This window comes from Perognathus longimembris, chromosome 1 (genome assembly GCF_023159225.1).
Source record: "Perognathus longimembris pacificus isolate PPM17 chromosome 1, ASM2315922v1, whole genome shotgun sequence".
Classification (NCBI taxonomy): Eukaryota; Metazoa; Chordata; class Mammalia; order Rodentia; family Heteromyidae; genus Perognathus; species Perognathus longimembris.
The window spans coordinates 107743812-107763433 of NC_063161.1; the positions used below are offsets into that span (position 1 = coordinate 107743812).

The window sequence follows — 19622 nt, forward strand, 5'->3', positions numbered from 1 at the left end:
CACCATTCCTAGTGAGGGGCCTGGGAACGTTCCCAGGCCTGGTGCAATGTACACAAATCAACAAGACCCACATCTAGGCCTACTGGTGATACTCAGTTCACAGGGCCAATCCCAAGTAATGGCAGTGGTGTGGAAACAGAGGATGGTACCCACTCATGAAGATACCACCTCATAGAAACCATACACACTCCTCCCAGGACAGCCTGGGCCCCTGACCCACCCTCCCAAGGGCACCATGGCTGGAGGGCAAAGGCCTGAAAAACTTACCCTGAAGGCCACAGGGAAAGAGGTCCATAATGCTAACTGCTCCTGAGATGCCTCACACAGGCAAGGGGCCTTGTTGTCCCCTCCAACGGGATTGCAGAGTCCAGGAAGGCTCGGGCCCTTTACCATTAGGGCAGGCAACAATGTGGGTGGCCTGAACCAACACTTCTCACAGGCAGGGAGCACTCCACTAACAGGTCTGGTGGAAAGTTTCATCCACAGGTTAGGAAGGATGCCTGGGTGGGATGCCTGACTATGGACTTGGAAAGCTCCCGTTGCCTGTGGCTGCTCCCTTACCTATGGGCCTATTGCTGAAGACAGGCTTCTGGGCTCAGTGCCCAGGAGAGCCCTGCTAACCAAGCCTCAGTTCCCAAGGGCAGGGGCAGCTGAGGACACCCCTGGTCCCGGCCTGGTAACTGAGCCTCTTAGGCTTTGGCTGAGCAAAATCCAGAGTGAAGGGAGACACCCCAAAGGCCCTGAAAACACTCAGCCTTCAACTCAGCCCAGTTCAACAACTCAAAGTCTCATTTCCAGTCACTGGAAGCCTGGAAATTCACAGGGTACTTCCATTTCATCTAGTCAGATGTACTTTGGTCCTGGATTCTTACTTCTTAGACAGGACCCTGAGCAGCCCTCCTGCTACCTGCCTGAGGCCAGGAGTCATTTCCAAGGGCAAAGTCTGCAAAACCTGTCTGGACACTGCTTGAAGCTCAGAGCCACAGCATGCACTCACACACCCCAGGATGGAGTACAGATCCTTGCTCACCCCATCCATTTCACAGACAGGAAAACTGAGGCCTTTGTTCATCCTTGCTTCCTACCTCTTGCTGCCAAGGACTAACAAAGTAGTCCAAAGGACTTCCCCTGAGCAACTATCCTGATCCAGATGCCATGTTCCAAACACACAACTCAGCTAGAAAAGTTCCCAGGGATTACCAAGAGTTTAATTTCCCCAAACAGGCCAACTGTCCCCAAACACGCAGCAAAACCACAAGTTCACAAAGTCCACAGACCAGCTACCCTCCATCCCCCTCCATGGGGGGGTGACTCCAGGTGTTAGTTAACATGAGATCACTCCCTAGCTAATCCTTTTTTTTTTGGGGGGGGTGGTGAGAATGGGGCTGGGCTTGGGGCTTGAACTCAGGGCCTGGACAATATACCTAAGCTTTTGTGCTCAAGGCTAGTGCTCTATCACTTTGAGCCACAGCTCCATTTCTGGCCTTTTGGTAGTTAATTGGAGATCAGAGTCTCATGGACTTTCCTGCCCAGGCTGGCTCTGAACCATGATCCTCAGATCTCAGCCTCCAGAGTAGCTGGGATTACAGGCATGAGCTACCAGCACCTGGCCCAATCTCATTCTTGGGCCACACCTGTCACTAAGGCAGGAACCCTCATAAGCAGCCATTTTTGTGGCCCCTCCAAGTACTTCAAAGCCTACCAGGTCTGTTCATGGTCTGGTGAGCTCTTAGTGCCATTGTGCCAAGACCACCCTGAGGCTGGGCACATAGTATAATCCAGATCCTCATCCCACACAGCAGCTATGGATGGGGTGCCCCAGGACCCAGGCCACTATTCCCAAACATCAACCAGGAAGGCTTCTCACAGAAAGACAACAAAGCCCAAGAACTGAGGGCAATAAGGAGACTACAATGCCTGGAAGCCAAATCCCTCTGTGTCACCTCTCAACACTAAATAGACATAGTTCTGGACCTTCTCCGGTTGCCTCCAAGCCCCCCAAGTTGTCATTTCCTTGGGCCCCACAGTAGGGAAAGACTTCTGCCTACTGGGACCATTTATAGCATCACTTGCCACAAGCCTCCAGTTCCTCTGTGGCAGAGCCTCTTCCTCTCCCAGCCACTGTAGTGCCTAGACATGCCACAGAGTTGACACCCATCCTACCAACCCTACCTGATAATCACAGCTGGTACCTAACAACCAGGGAGCTAATACTGAAGCCAGCAGGGCTCTGGATCGGAACGGGGAAGGGGCAGCAGGAGCAGCAATGCCAATGTGCACAGTTCAGGGCAGTGTACTCCTGTCTAGCAGATTCCAGGGAAGGAGAGACTGCTTGCACACACAGCCTGAGGTCCCTGTGCTTAGATACTCAGCTTAAGCTTCCTGCACCAGATCTGAAGCCGCCAAGAAAATCTAGGCATTTGTGGCCCTTCAAATGCTGCCTAGTTTCTGCTTGACTCCTGGGATAAACCCGGTGAGGAGAATGGGTTTACCTATCACACTTTTGGCGAACGATGCTCTTTTGAGGGTAGCCAGGCCCAAATCACCAATCTTCACAGACCCAGTGGGCCCGGTGATGAAGATATTGTCACACTTGAGGTCTCGGTGGATGATGGGCGGTGTCCTTGTATGCAGGAACAACAGGCCCTTTAGGATCTGCCGGCACCAGCTGCGCAGCACCTTAGGCTTCATCACCTTGAACCGCTTCAGGTACCTGAGATGGGGGACAAAGCTCACCAAGCAGCTCATAAGCAGTGGGCCCTTTGCAAAGGCCCAGCCTAGCATCATCTGGTCTGCCTTAAAGCCTCTCCAGGGCCCTGTAACAGGCAGTGAAAGTACAATTGGAAGGCCGGGCATCCTGACGCTGGCCAGAGTCATAGAGGTAGAGCAACCCTGAACAGGCAAGCAGGCCAGGACTATGACCCTCCACTTGCTTCCTGTACTACAGCCCTTGTAAAGCTCATGCCAGGAATAGTTCTGATCTTCCCTTGGCCAGGGGAAAGGCCGCCATAGCACAACAGTCTCAGCCAGTTGACATCAAGGTAAGAGTAAGGTAAGAGTAAGGGCCAGGGGAGCCCAGAGCCTGTGGGAACACCCAGGGCCAAGGATCAAGAAAGTCAAGCCTTACTTGACTGGCTACCTGCAAGGCCCACTCTGAGGTATCCCCAGGGGGAGAAATAAAGGGGAGATGGGAAAAGGGAATCTTTCTTTGCTGTATCTGCACAGTGTGTAGAGCTGAGGCTCAGGTCAGAACAACTCAGACAAAACCAAGCTGTGGCTTCCCAGAGGAGAAGTCCTCTATCCCCAAGGTACAGACCGAGGCCGCAGGGAGGGGCATCTCCCATGACAACCCATGGCCACCAGTTCCCGAGGCCTCACTGCCTCTAGCCCTCCATACCTACTCTAGACTGCTTCCCACCATAGCCTGCAGTGGGCCAGCTCATCCACAGCCAGAAGCAAAGCTCCAGATAGGGCAGACACATAAACCATTGCACTGCAAAGCAAACCCTTGGTGTCCTACTCAGGAAAGGACAGTGAGGACACTCAAAACTGCACCTGGGGATAGGTCTTGGTTGTTCAGGAAGCCAGAGAGAGAGCCAGATGCTAGAAGGAAATGCCAGATTTCTTTGTTTCTTCTTATTTGGGGAAGGGGCTTACCACTGCCCAGAAAACAAAGACTTATCACCCAAGAGGAACATTTCTGAGATGCAGACCACTGGGCCACAGGCACTAGGAGGATGGTCCATAGTAGCCTGGGACCTCTATCTCCCCTAGTTATCATGACCATGAACCCATGGCCAAAACCACTCAGCCAGCGGACAGGCAGCACTTACGTCTTCAGTGTTCCCGAGGTCATCAGCTCAGTCACCAGCACAATGCACCTCTTGCCCTTGGCACTCGACTCCCAGAAGTCATAGAAGCGCACAATGTTGGGGTGCTGTAGGCCTTTCAGCATCTCAGCCTCCTCCTTGAAACGCTGTCTCTCCAGCTTGGTGAGCTTCCGGTCCTGGAGTAAGAGACAGACACACTGGTGGGCAGTTCTTGTGGGCGTTGGCCTTCAGTACTGTTCCTTATGGGAAGCAAGGTAGATGGAAAGGATACAAGAGATGGCAAGGGTAATAGGACACTTTGGAGGCATGGCCTGCACCAGCAGCATCACATAGCAGTCTGTCATTCTACTCTACCCACAGAACGAACAAGTAGGCCACCACCCCTGACCTGTGGGTCCCTATTGCAGCCCCTGCACGGGGACCTCTGCAAAAAGGAGCTCCAGGAAGCCAGAACCAGCTCAAGATCCATCCTGCCAAGTTCACGCACTTTCTCATTAAAAACACCTCGGAGGCCTTGTTCCCTGAGCAATCATTTACTTTGTGAGTGTTTGTTAAAAGGAATGAAACAGCAGTTTGCTTCTAATGTATACACAATTGGGAGGAAGTGCTCAAGACCCAGGAGACTGGACCAGAGCAAAGGCTGACACGTGCCAGAGACCAGAGCTGAGCTAGAAAAGGACAGTCTTGTCATGCTGTACACTGACAGCCAGCACCTCAGGCCCTCTGAGGCAGGAGGGTCCCAATTTTGGGCCACTGTGGCCAGCAGAACGAATCCACTGACCTGAAGTTGAGAACAGGGAAGAAAAAGCAGACATCCTCCTCCTCCTAGGACCCCCATGAGGTGAGTGAGCAGGGCAGGAACTCTGAAAGGCCCACAGAGGCCCCATCAACACTGCAGCACATTCAAACCCTGCTTAGCACCACCTTCCCTACCCTACCTATCCCAGCTCCCCCATGTCCTCCTTAGCCTCTCTTCCCCTCCTCTTTCCCCAAATCCTTTATTGGTAGGTCATCAAGTTCAAGATGAAACCCTAGTCCGTGGGCCCAACCAAGACCTCTCCCTGTGTGGCCAGCACAGTGTGCCCTTCTCACCTCCACCTGAGGGGTGGAGTCACCTCCTGGCCTTGACCCAAGAGGGATAAAGAGCAATGCCTGCCTCTTCCCACCCAAGAGCCACAGGAATGTGACAAAAGAGACATGTATATTTTCAGAAGGAAACTATAAACACAACACAGAACAGAGAAATTCTGAGGGAGACAGAAAGCAGGTGGATTTGGATAGATGTGGGCAAGACCAGAACTAAAAGGAAACACAAGACAAGATTATTTGGAGGTCTCAAATCATGTCAAGTGAGATTCTGATAAGAAGACAGGTGAGCCATAGAGTCATGACAAGGGCTACTTTGTTAAGAAATTATCTTCCACAGACCAGACTCAGTGTCTCACTCTTGTAATCCTAGCTATTCATGATGACAAGATTGGGAGAATTATGGCTCAAGGCTAGCCCAGGCAAAAAGTTAGCAAGACCCCATCTCAATAAACAAGCAGTATCATATTTAGCTACACAGGAGACATAGGTAGGAAGATCACAGTACAGGCAGGTCCTAACCCTTTCCCTAAATGTGAATTGTCTGAAAAATAACTAACCCCACCCCCAAAAAAGGCTAAGGGCATGGCTTAAGTGGTAGAGGGCCTGACCTGTGACCTTTCACACAAACTTCAGTATTGCTAATTTGAAGAAGACAAAAGAAAGAAAAAGAAAAATCTCCCAGCAGGCTATTCTTCTACCTGCTCCACTAGACCTCTGCCCCACAACATGAGCCTTCAATGGGCCTCTTCCACTCATGAGTAGGACTAGACAGAAACCATCAACAACAGAGCTAAACAAAGAAAAAACATCTGTGCAGACAAACATAGAAAGACAAATAATTCAGAGACGAAGGCAACTTTAAGAATCTAATTAATGTTCCCATAAAAATCCAACAAGTTCACATGCTTACCTAAGCACAAGCTACTATTAAAAAGAGCCATCAAGAAAGAGTTCTTGGGCTGGGGTTATGGCCTAGTGGCAAGAGAGCTTGCCTCATATACATGAGGCCCTGGGTTCGATTCCCCAGCACCACATATGTGGCTCAAGTGGCAGAGTGCTAGCCTTGAGCAAAAGGAAGCCAGGGACAGTGCTCAGGCCCTGAGTCCAAGGCCCAGGACTGGCAAAAAAAAAAGAAAGAGTTCTTGGCTGGGAATATGGCCTAGTGGTAAAGTGCTCGCCTTGTATACATGAAGCCCTGGGTTTGATTCCTCAATACCACATGTATAGAAAAAGCCAGAAGTGGCACTGTGGTTCAAGTGGTAGAGTGCTAGCCTTGAGGAAAAAGAAGCCAGGGACAGTGCTCTGGCCCTGACTGGCAAGCCCCAGGACTGAAAGAAAGAAAGAAAGAAAGAAAGAGAAAAGAGTTCTTGCAAAGTAAAGCTGGGCTTGCCTTAGTTGTTTACATTTGAGCCAGATGCTGGTGGCTCACACCTGTAATCTTAGCTCCTTAGAAAATTGAGATCTGAGGTTCAAGGTTCAAAGCCAGCCTGGGAAGAAAAATCTGCGAGACTTTCATCTTTAAATAACCACCAAAAAGTCAGAAGTAGAGCTGTGATTCAAGTTGTGGAGTGTCAGCCTTGAGTGAAAAAGCTAAGGGACAGTGCCTAGAACCCAGGTTGAAGCCCCAGTACCAGCACAAAACAAAACCAAACCTCAAAATTTAGAAAAATAAGATATTCCACAACCTACTAAAACATTGAGTACAGAAAAGATCATTTTTTTTTTTTTTTTTGGCCAGTCCTGGGCCTTGGACTCAGGGCCTGAGCACTGTCCCTGGCTTCTTCCCGCTCAAGGCTAGCACTCTGCCTCTTGAGCCACAGCGCCGCTTCTGGACGTTTTTTCTGTATATGTGGTGCTGGGGAATCGAACCTAGGGCCTCGTGTATCCGAGGCAGGCACTCTTGCCACTAGGCTATAACCCCAGCCCAGAAAAGATCATTTTTAACCTATATAATAAAAGGGAAACATGTTCTGCTCATTAAAATAATTATTCATTGGAAATAATATAAGCCAAGACAGAAACTAGGAGAAATTTTTCTCAATACATGTATCTGACAAAAGACTTGAACCTGATCATAGAGAATGTCTATAATGCAATTTTTAAAAAGACATAGCCAGGCTTTCTGGCTCATGCCTGTAATACTAGCTACTCTGGCTAAGATCTGAGGATCTCAGTTTAAATCCAGCCCAGGCAGAAAAGCCCATGAAACTCTTATCTCCAATTAGCCAGCAAAAAAGCCAGAAGTAGAGTTGTGGTTCAAATGGTAGAATGTCAGCTTGACTAAAATAGCCAAGAAAGCTGGGCACTGGTGGCTGACACTTGTAATCCTAGCTACTCAGGAGCCTGAGATCTGAGGCTCACAGTTCCAAGCCAGCCTGGGCAGGAAAGTCCATGAGAACTTTTATCTCCAATTAACCACCAGAAACCAGAAGTGCTGTGGCTTAAATGGTAGAGCACTAGACTTGAGCTGAAGAGCTCAAGGACAGTGCCCAGGTCCAGAGTTCAAGCCCCATGACTGACGAGAGGGGGGAAGGGGAGAGGGAAGGGGGAGGGGGAGAGGGAGAGGGAGGGAGGAAGGGAGGGAGGGAGAAAGAGAGAGAGAGAGAGAGAGAGAGAGAGAGAGAGAAGGAACAAGAGTTCAAGGCCCTGAGTAAAAGTTTCAGTACTGGTGCACACACATGGATAGGCACACATGCGCACGCACAGACACACACACGAACACAGAAACACATGAGTGGACACTTTGTCAAGGATGACACAAAGATGGCCAACTGTACATGAAAAGCAATCAGTGTCACCAGTCCTTGGGAAAATTCAGGTTCAAAGCACACTGGGATTGTACTGTGCATCTCCCAAAAGGGCAACATTAAGATGGCTCATTCAGCTCCCAGGCAGCTAAAAACAATGACTCTCCTAGCACAATGCTGCTGAGAGAAGCACCTTGGCAGGCTTACACCAGCTCTGTCTGTAACCTGTTTTTGCCTTCCCAGAGATCCCAAAAAGAAAGGAATAAAAGTTCAAAAAGAAGGGCACATCTATCTATGTACCTGTAAATATGCAAGAAGTTGACATGCATACCTAAAATCAAGCTTCTATTAAAAAGAAACCAACAAAGGCAGGGTACTGGTGGCTCATGCCTGTAATCCTAGCTACTTATTAGGCTGAGATCTGAAGATTGTGGTTCGAAGCCAGCCTGGGCAGAAAATTCCATGAGACTGTTGTTATCTCCAATTAGCCACCAAAATAAGTGGAAGTGGAGCTGGAGCTGTGGAAGAAACAAAATGAAGAAGCTCAGGGACAGCTCTTGGGCCTTGAGTTCAAGCCCCAGGAAGCCCCTCCCCCAAAAAAGGAACCAAGAAAGAATTCTTGTAAATTCAAGGTGGGCTTGCCTTATTTAAAAGTTCAGTGCTTATACAAGGTCAACTGGACACAGCTGAAATTTTCAGGGCCAGATGAATGGAAACCAAGCTGTGGTATAACCCATCAACACAGGAATACAACTCAGCAAGGAAAAGAAAAAAAATCCCTGGCCTCACACTATGGGTGAACCGCAAAAGGATCAAGCAGAACAAAGAAAGCCAGGTAGAAGAGTTTATCTAGTTTGATTCCATTAAGATACAACATTCTGTAGAGAGAGGATGAGAACAAAGGGGTCACCATTGCACACTGTTTGTCTCTCTGGTGGGTAGATGTGGGAACTGAGAAAACTTGGGGACAGAATGCTCTATCTCATTCCGGACAAGGTGGGTAGCACCTGTGTGTGCATTTGTCAAAGCCCATCAACTTTCATTTTCAAGATGTTACATCACATATATACCATGTTGCCATTTTTCAAATGTAGCCCAAAACAAGTAAAAATATCCAAAGACCAAATGAGAAAGAGAAGTGTAGCAGAAGAAAAAGAGAGGGAAACACTAAGTGACAGGAAAAGACACTTTTGGAAATCTGACAAGTATGTAACAGTTGTATAAATAGTTATCACCAAGTGTAACTAGATAGTGGAATAGCATTTCTCCAAACTGAAAGAAAAACAGTTTAGGATAAAAGTGCCTGCCAGTGCCAGGTCAAAGTACATGAAAACTGGCCCACCTTCAGACCTGATCCAGTGAAATTTCAAAATCCTGAAGCATGAGAGCAAATCCTATCTGCAAAGGAATGGCTCAGGTGACAGCAAGTCTCATCAATGACATCGGGTGCAAGGGTGGGAGCAGCACCTTCAATGTGCCAACTCAGAATTCTATACTCAGCTCAGCATATATCTAGCTAGGATATCCAGATTCATTTCCAGACCATCAGAAATTCAAAGTTCACTTTCCATACACTTGGGTAAATATAACAGAAAGAGACCCTTGAGGTCAAGAAGATGAAGGCAGCTAGCTTGGAAGGAGATGGTCCCTGGGCCAGGCCACCTCACCTATAAAGCCTTTTGAGGGCAATATCCTCTCAGCCACCTTTTCCTTCCTATGGGCACAGCCACCGACTTGACAGGAACCTCATAGTACCAGTTATAGCTGAAGTAACCTTTGCCAGGATTTTAGTGTTAGTCAACAGCCAATGTGTGAGCGATTTCCATGTAACTTCAGAGCGAAATGCCCATGTTGCAATAGCTGTGAGTTCTCAATCCACATTTAAGTAAAGACAGTGGGATTCTTTGGGAATCCGTCATCCAGCCTGACTATCAGCATAGCAGATAGCAAGGCTGAATCCACAGATAAGAAAGCTTTCCCAATTGGGCCAGAGCAGGAAAGTCCATGAGACTTTTATCGCCAATTAACCAGGAATTCTGGGCCTGGATGATGTCCCTTAGCTTTTTCACTCAAGGCTGGCATTCAACCATTTGAATCACAGCTCTAATTCTGGCTTTTTGGTGGTTAACTGGAAATAAGAATCTGGAGAATTTATCTTTCCAGGCTGGTTTTGTACCAATTTTTTTTCTTTTTTGGACAGGTTTTGTTATATCTAGTGAATAAACCATTACCATGTCCAATACTGGAATGAAATGATCACGTCTGTGTCATGAGCAGCTATTTTGGTTCTCTGATTTCCTCAGTATTACAGCTTGACTTTTAATCAATTATACATGTGTCTTAGATTTAATATATGAGACAATGATGCTCTATACATACTTTTTTTTCAAAAGGAAAAAAAGAAAAGGCACTGTTATCAAACCAAAACCAAAAGTGCCCCCACCCCTCCATCAGCTTTAGGTCCCTGGGAATTGTAGACGGAGATATGATGTATACCCAGAGTCAGCAGCAGAAAGGGACACAGCAATTACCAGCAGATCCATCCATCCATCCAGTGATCTGGAGTGTGCACAGAGTGAGGAAGAGGGGCACAGTGGCAAATCGCTGGCCAGGCACTTCCTCTACTCAGTCTTCTTTGTCAAGAGTGTCAAAGCGTTTATAATTATCTGAGGCAGAAACTTGAACTGGAATGTCTGGCCCCCACTGCTTTTGTAAATGATACTGTTTGCTTTAAAGAAAAAGGAGGGGCTGGGGATATAGCCTAGTGGCAAGAGTGCCTGCCTCGGATACACGAGGCCCTAGGTTCGATTCCCCAGCACCACATATACAGAAAACGGCCAGAAGGGGCGCTGTGGCTCAAGTGGCAGAGTGCTAGCCTTGAGCGGGAAGAAGCCAGGGACAGTGCTCAGGCCCTGAGTCCAAGGCCCAGGACTGGCCAAAAAAAAAAAAAAAAAAAGAAAAAGGAGGGACAGTGGGAGGAAGAAGAGGTGTCAGGGGATTTAGGCTTTGATATCTAACCATACCCTTCCCCTGAACAGTTCTCAGGACACACAGAAAGAATTAGGTGTCCTTGCCCAGGGGAAGTGGGTGATGAGATGATATGGAATAAATAATTTATGTTAATATTGAATATTAACATCAAAGCATTACCTCATCCTAGATTATTGTAAACGATGTACTGACTCAAGCAGTAAATCCAGAAGACTGAACATCAAGAGTGGCTTGATCACAGTTGCTCTCCATTTCCAGCATTTTAAAATTTTGTTGGCCTTTTAGTTCAAGGCTAGGGCTCTACCACTTGAGCAACAGCCCATTTATGGCTTTTCTTTTTTGTAGTTAATTGGAGATAAAAAATTTCATGGCAGAAGTGATGCTGTGGCTCAAGTGGCATAGTGCTAGTGTTGAGCACAAAGAGGCTCAGGGACAGTGCTCAAGCCTTGAGTACAAGCCCCAAGACCAGTGCAAAAAAAAAAAAAAAGAGTTTCATGGACTTTCCTGCTCAGACTGGCTTCGAATCAGGATCCTCAGGTCTCAACCCCATGAGTAGCCAGGACTACAGCCATGTGATCCAAGACCTCCATCAACCATTTGATAAACACATGAGCAAACTTTAACTCCAGCCAGGGGCCACATTTCTACTCCCAAGAAAGACATGATATAGGATTTTCTGAAAGTCATTTATGATTCCATGCCATTATCTTTAGTCTATCACAAAATTGTATATTCTGGCTTTTGAGCCAGAACCACCATCTTCCAAAATTTTGCTAAAATGACAAACACAAAGGGAAAGAGAACAAGTGCCAGATACATATTCTCTAGGCCTTTTAGAAAACATGGAGTTTTGAAACTGTTCAAAAAGGAATGTACTCATTACCTGACCTATGTAACTGTAACCCCTCTGTACATGACTTTACAATAAAAAAAAATGGAGTTTTGGTCCTTTGTCCACTTATCTGCAGAATCCATAAAATACAACTCAAAAAGGAATGCCCCTTAAATATTACCATGGCAAAACCAGAAGAGTATACAGGAATACCCAGCATGCATCTGGCATGTGAATAAGCCAATTCACAGCAAGAGTCTTGCCAAGAGAATTAATGTGCTGATCAAGCACATTAAGCACTCTTAGAGACAAGGTCCCTTCCTGAAACACATGAAGGAAAGTGATCAGAAAAGGAAGAAAGATGAAGAGAAAGAAATATGGTTTCAATAAAGAGCCCAGCCTGCTCTACCCAAGGAAATCCATACACACATACATACAAATGTGTGTGTGTGTGTGTGTGTGTGATTTTCTGTGATCCCACAGCTCTGAGGGTCAAAGGTGTTTCTTCTGAGTTGAGAAATCATCACAAACTAACAGTACAAAGTGACTGAAACAAAGAACAAATGTCACTGACAATGTAACTTTCACTGAAGTGCTTAGAGCTTTCTCTCTATTGTCTCAGGCACTGTGGATAAATCTGCATTATCTCTGGAGAAAGCAGGACCCACCAGCAGTCTGCCCACCTTCCTGCCTAAGTATAGCATCTGTACATTCACTCTGTGAATACCTCTTACCCATTCCACAGACAGCAGAGGAAGCCAGCTTGCCAGAACAAGAACACACACACACACACACACACACACACACACACACACACACACACACAGCACATGCAAGACAGAGCTCTTTCATCCTTCATAAGGAAGAAAGCCTGCTGTCATCATGGAGTACACATAGAGGGGTTTGAGGACTAGGCATAGGTCCCCACACCTGGACTTCACTGGAGCCCAACCTGCACTCTTCACCCTGGAGGGCCAGCCACAAAGGCAGGGAGGTGCCTCCTACACAGCGTGGTCAGTTTGGGGTATACTCACTGACTATAAGAGGAACCCATCTCCTCCCAGGCAAACTGATCATAGATAGGACCATTGTGGGGAGCCAGCAACCTCTCACCATGTGGCAGGGTCAAGGGAAGAAAGTATGAGGCCAAGAGAAGGATGACATAAGGTGGGGCCGCAGGTACAGTGGCTCCTCTGAGGCCTCAACCCTACCCATCATGGAGTATGGCTGATAGACTATGAGCTGTCTGAGCCCAATGATGCAATAGGAGGTATGAGCCTTCCCATGGGTCCACTCCAGCTCCCTACCCCACTCCCTGCAAAGCCTCTTTTGGTCTCAGGTCCTCACACAGTGGGGTGATGGCAAGGCTGATAAGCTCCATCCTCTTTGGGCTAGCTGCCCAGCAGCCTCTGGCAGGGCCTCAGGGCCACTCAGCCCAGCTGGGGGAAAGCTCCATGCTGCAGTTTTGGTTTAGGCCACTGGGATAACACCCCCAACCCCTCCTGAACAGAAATGGTCCTAGCTCTTCTCAGTAGGTGCAAGGCCACACTGGGAGAGTCACCATGAGTGGTGTGGTCGGCACACTAGCTGGCTTTGGTACCATTCTACCTCGTGCTGTCCTTAGCTTGGCCTTGGCCCAACAGGGAAAACAGGAAAGGTTCTGAGGATCTGAGAGGTCCAGGGCAGAAGCCAAGCTGTAAGTCCCGCTCTCTGAGGAAAAGACAATGACACAGCTCCCACCCCAAGCCTCACAAGGACAAAGGAGTCTATGAATAAAGACATCTGGCAGAAAGCTGACCATGTGCTGCTCTTCCCTAGCCTCAATCACTGTTGGGAAGGGGAACAGGTCAGAGCTGCCTGTATCAACCTCCTACAAGGCTGGCTGGAGGGACACATCTGCAGATCCACAGCCAGACATAGGGGGGAAAAATCTGTTTCATTGTAATTTACTAAAATGGGGACACATAGCTGGTGACAGCCATACCAGACAGAGCAGACTGAGCAGCTCACCACCCACTGTCCTCTGAGCATGACAGAGCCCAGGGTCAGCCCTGTGAAACTGTACCCAAGTGCTACACAGAACCAGTGAATGGTAGGCTGAGTGGCCCATGTAGCATTCAGTGGTCAGTGTGGCCCATGATCCAGCAGCCTTAATATTCCCTTTATGAATTAATGTCTGTGCATAGCCATAGGAAGTTCGCTGCCAGGAGATCAAGCTTCTGGCCACAGCATATATCCTCTATACAACCCACTTCCCTACCATGGATAGGCAGCTATGGCAGACCTCATGCAGTGTGGGCCACAGTGAAGGAAGCCTTCACTTTCCTTAAGGAAAATCATTGTCATTATTTCCTCATGGGGAAGTGGCTGTTTCAACCCTTGATCTCTGACTGGACCAATAGATCTTGAAGATGGGGAGCTGGAATTGCCACAGTGGTATCCTACCCTTGAGGCCTCTTCCAAAGGCCCACTGTGCTTACTCCTGAGTGGACACCTGAAATGACCAGAGCTCTGTGGCCAAAGCTAAGTGGCCACCCTGACTATACCATGTATCTGGTTTCTAGAAAGGGTAGGCCCCACCCATGGTCACTTTTCTGCAGGAACATCTAAATATAGATTTAGACAGCACCATGGGCCCCAGGTCAGCAGAATTAACAGCTCAGTCACAAAGGGCAGCTCCTTCAGGGATTGGCAGGCAGGGCTACTGCAGAGTGAGGCTGTGGAATTCTGCCCAGACAACTTAGTTGTTGAGGAGGGCCATCCTCTTGGGAGTTGGACTCCAGGCCCCACCTCTCTGTGTATCTACCCTGCTCCCACATAAGGCTCAAGGGACCCCAGGGTGAGTGGCCATGGAGTGTAAGAGCCTTGACAGTCTACTGAATGCTGTGTGCTGTGATTCATCTCGCAGAAAGCAAATTCGCCCACACATACTCTGCATCTCCAATACAGGCTGATATCCAGCTTCATGGCTTTGGGCACTTAAACAGGGTTGGGAGTTGCAATGTCTATAGGACTCTGGTTGTGGATCAGTCCTCAAAGATACCCAGATGGAAGTTACCAAGACCTCTTTCCCTCCTTTCATGAGTTTCTGGGTTGCCCAAGTGATACCACTTAGATCTGTGATGAAGACAGGGAGCAACGGTTCATGCTTGTAATCCTAGCTACTTAGGGGGTCGAAATCTAGAAGATGATGGTTCAAAACAAGCCAAGGCAGAAAAGTCTGCCAGACTCATCTCCAGAATAACCAGCAAAAACAAGGCTATAGATATGGCTCAAGCTAATAGTGTAAGCAAGCTAAGTAAGCATGAGATGTTGAGTTCAAACCCCAGTACCACCACTACCAATTTTTTTTTTTCTAATAAAGATCTAAGATGACCTTGGAAACCAGGCTGGGGCTCAAGGCCAGGGAATGGCAACAGGCCAGATGTCAGATGACAGGCATAAACATCTATGGTGCCCCTCTAAGCCAGACACTATGCTAAGTTGAGCATGGAGAAAAGAGTACATACAGATGGCTCCAGCAACATGTAATTAATCAGGACCACAGGATGACCACAGGAGCCTGAGGTAGCCTGTGGGTGGAGGAAGGCCCAGATGGCCACATCTGCTCCCCAATCCTGTGAACCTCCTGCAGCAAAAGTACTGAGGACCATCATCTAAAAACAGGTGCAGAGCATGCACGCATGCACGCGCGCGTGCACACACACACACACACACACGATGTACCACCATCTTCACTCATCCTGATGCCACAGCTCTGACTCTCCTGGAGAGAAGGAAGCCCCACATCCATCACTGATTTTCCCTTTCAAGTTGTGTGGCCCCAAACAACAGCCACACATGGGTTATGAGCACCGGAAATGAGGCTAGTCCAAACTGAGACATACTGTAAGTACACATTAGGTTTCAAGTCATGTCATTGAAAAAAATGTCCTGGCCTGGAGATTTAGCTCAGTGGTAGAGAAATTACCATATATATCAAGACCTTAGAGTTCAACTCTACAAAACTCTACAAAAAAAAGAAAAGGCTAGGCAAAGTGGTGCATGCCTATAATCTCAGCACTAAGGAGGTAGTAGGAAAATGAGTTCAAAACCATCCTAGGCTACAATAGTGAGACCTTCTCAAGAAAAAAAAATTCTTCCATGTCATTAATAATTTTATGTTGGTTACATGTTAAGAAGGTAATACCTAGATGTTAAATTAAACTAATTTTAACTATGCCTTTCATACTTTTAATTTCATCATTAAACTGAAAATTATACACATGGCTTGTTTGTAGTCCATAGAGTGAACATTTCCACAGAGTTGTGCTGCTTTTGACCATTATCACTTTAAAGCAGCAGGCTAGAAGGTAGCCAGATCTTCTATAGTCTAATAAGAACCCAGAATTCGTAAAGAGTGAAGATGTAGTCTTTCAAATCAGCTCTTCCAGAGCAGCTAGATGTTGGATGTCTGAAAAAAAAAAAAAAAGGACCAGAAAGCCCTTGCAAAGGCTGAAGCGAAGCTTTGAATCCATTTAAACCAGGCTGCAGGAGCTCAAGGCCTTTATCCTCATTATGGTGTGGTCTTATTCTAATTGACTCCTTGAAGCAAAGTAAATCTCTAAAGACAGATAAAATAATCCAGAGCCTTCAAACATCTCCACGGTTTTCAAATACAACAATAAGAAAGGATCAAGCACACTAAGGGACAAAACCAAATGGCCACAAAAAACAAAAACAAATAAACAAGATAATAACAACAAACCTCCAGAGATCCCAAATATTGTAATTATACACACAGACTTTTAAATTACTGAGATTGATACAATGAACAAAACAGATAAGAAGAGGAACCATTTTGCTAAAATTGAAATCTGTGAAATAAGAAGCAAATGTAAATCTAGAATAAAATTAGGAATTCAATATATATGTTTTGCATAAACATTGGTGAAGATAGGATTAACAAACCAGAAAACAGACCCTACAAAATGATGCAATGGAACATGAACAGATAATGAATATAAGAAGTCACCAGGCATAGAAGACAGTAGAAAAGATCCAATCGTATATGTAAATGGGGTTCTAAAGAAGAAAGAATAAAAAAAAAATCAAACCAAAGGAATATTTTTTGGGTTTTGTGCTCAAGACTGGCATTCCACTATTTTTTTTTTTCTGGCCAGTCCTAGGCCATGAACTCAGGGCCTGAGCACTGTCCCTGGCTTCTTTTTTGCTCAAGGCTAGCACTCTGCCACTTGAGCCACAGTGCCACTTCTGGCCATTTTCTGTATATGTGGTGCTGAGGAATCGAACCCAGGGCTTCATGTATACGAGGCAAGCACTCTTGCCACTAGGCCATATCCCCAGCCCGGCATTCCACTATTTGAGCTAAACCTCCATGCTAGCTTTTTTCTGGTTAACTAGAGATAAGAGTCCCTTGGTTTTGTCTGCCTGGGCTGGCTTTGAACTGGGATCCTTAGTTCACAGCCTCCTGAGTGGCTAGGATTATAGGTGTGAGCCAAAGAAAACCTTAAAATCAGCAGGGAGATGGGTACCATCTATAAAAGACCAACAAGTAGACTGACAGCTGATCTCAATCAAAACCATGGGAAATGATTATAAAATAATTATCTTTGAAGTCCTGAAGCAAAAAAAAAAAATTTCCAATTTTCAATCCTAAATCCAGTAAAAATATTCTTCAAATAAGAATAAAGGCTTTTTCAGGCAGAGATGTCATCACTAACACATGGGTACTAAATGGAATATGAAGAGAAGAGCTTTAGTCCAAAGGGGAAAGAGTCACAGATGGAATTTCAGGGAAGAACAAGAAGCAATGGGCAGGATAGTACATTGGCCATGCTCAATTAATGTTAACCGTATAAAAGAACAACAATAATGTTATGTGAGATACAAATCAGATAGGGATTAACCTACCTGACAATATCACAAAAAGCAGAGAAGAATAAATAAACAGAGTTCCATGTGTCCCAAGGAGCTACTATTGCCCAGGAGGTATTGAGAGTGCTAGTGGATTTTAGTGACTCAAGGAAACATATAAGGCGAGGCCCCAGTGGCTCATGGTTGTAATCCTAGCTACTCAGAAGATAGATAAATCTGAAGATCACAGTTGGAAACTAGCCAAGGCAAATAAATTCAAAAGACTCTTATCTCCAACAGCAAAAAGCTGCAAATAGAAATGTGGTTCAAGTGGTAGAGCTCCAGCCTTGAGCAAAAGAGCTCAATAGGATTGTGAGGCTCACAGTTCAACCCATATTACTGGCACATGAGGGGGTGGGGGGAGCATACATGTAATTTGTAGCACAGCGGCTACAAAACATTTGAAAAAGAAAACAAACAACAACAACACTTAACAAATTTTCTAAGTTCAAACACAAATAATCTTCCCAGAAACCAAAGATCTGTGGATCTTTAAAGGGCTTGTTTAATTATAGGCCACATCTCATCTGAAGACACCTTAGTTGTAAAAACTGTTTCAGGGACATGCAAGTATGTGATGAAATAACTACCCTACATTACGCAATAAAGTGAAATTACAAGGACAGATGAAATACACATACACTCACAGAGTCACAACCCCAACTACCTTGCTGTCCTACATTGTTCAGCCTTAGAGCTCAGGCCTCTCCTGGACAGGTCCAGTGCAGAAGCATACCTTCCTTACTGTGCCAGGCACTGCTGGGAAGATAGCGTGCCATTTCCTTCCCAAGATCAAAAGCTGTGCATGATACAGCTCAGCTGGTGCCCTACTGCTGGAAAGAGGTAGGTACCCAAAAGACAGCACAGCCATTTCTACACTATAATATGGAGACCCAGAAAGCTCAGCTTTAGGGCCCTACAAGACTCTTCCCCAGTTCCATCCAAGATGCTTCACATTCAAAGGTGCAAAACTCTCAGTCTAAACACCCTCATTCACTGGAACCTGCAAGACAGGAAAGCCACATCAAGCCCCATAATAGAATGAGCTCTAACATGGAGAACAGATCTCTCCTTACCCCAACTTCTAGTTTCATTGAAATGTGCAGGAACCCTCGATGAAGGGCATTAGCATCTCTCCATTTCCTAATTCCTTCTCACAAAGAGGCACAAGACACATGACAGAAAAAAATGAGTAAATGAAAGAAGAAAGAACGAGCCAATGGATAAACAACCCATGCATATAAGTCACAATGGGAGAACAAATAGATGATGAGTGGGTGGATGAATGACTGAATAGCAAACGAGTGGAAGAGTAGTGAATGGATGAGAGAATGCAAGAGTGAATGAGTAAAGACTGAATAATGAATAATAAGCAAAATATGTGAAAGACACATGAATAAGTGAATAAACAAATGCACAATAAATGAGAGTGATAATGAAAATGGACAAATGAGTTAGGAGGCAATGACTGAATGACAGAGTAAAAGATTGAGCAACTGAATTACTGAGAGTAAACTGGGGAGGGAAGAAATGAGTGAGCAGGTGAGTGAATGAGAGAGTGAATGAGTTGAATGACAAGTGGGAAAACGAGTGAGTGGGTGAATGAGAGAAGGGTATAGCTGAGCCTTCCTAGCATGCAGGAGAGACTGACACATTGTGAAGAAGGTGCATAGCAAGGAAGGTTCTTGGGCAACATCAGAATCCAAGCATCCTCTCTCCTTTTTAGGCCTCCAGGACACATCAGTGAAATGCCTTATAACACCAGGCACCTAGGCATTCAGGGGGCCTCCACAGCGCCCACCCTATCACACTCCACAAGTGACATGCTTCACATATCATGTCACACATCACGATACACACTACATGTCCTATATTACATACCATACATAACACCCTTCACCCACTATTTCACATCACAATGCATCTTTACATTACATAGCACATGGCGCTTTGCATTACACATTGTGGCACAGGTGCCTGTCTCATGTCCTATAATGTACTATATGCCACACTTACACAGTACACTGCATGTAAAGCTGATGCAATATAACAATGATATAACAGTACATGTTATATTGCATCACAAACTCCTCAACCATGACTAGTATCACCCTCCCGCCCCCTTTTTTGTAAGATCAGCACTCACTCCACCTTCCCTAAGGGGTCCAGCAAGACAGATGGGTAGTCTGCCCAAGATCACAGTCCAAGCCAGCTGCA

The 19622-nt window shown here is 46.2% G+C and overlaps 1 protein-coding gene across 12 annotated transcripts in view; it reads right to left on the bottom strand.

Moving 5' to 3' along the window:
* Positions 1 to 19622, bottom strand: part of Wnk2 (WNK lysine deficient protein kinase 2) — a 123077-nt gene that overhangs the window by 79088 nt on the left and 24367 nt on the right. For all 12 annotated transcript variants that reach the window (XM_048342473.1, XM_048342899.1, XM_048342818.1 and 9 more), the window contains exons 3-4: positions 3834 to 4006; positions 2493 to 2713 (exon numbers count right to left, since the gene is read on the bottom strand). In XM_048342473.1, the coding sequence (XP_048198430.1) occupies positions 2493 to 2713; positions 3834 to 4006 (394 nt within the window). The remainder of the gene's footprint in view (positions 1 to 2492; positions 2714 to 3833; positions 4007 to 19622) is intronic.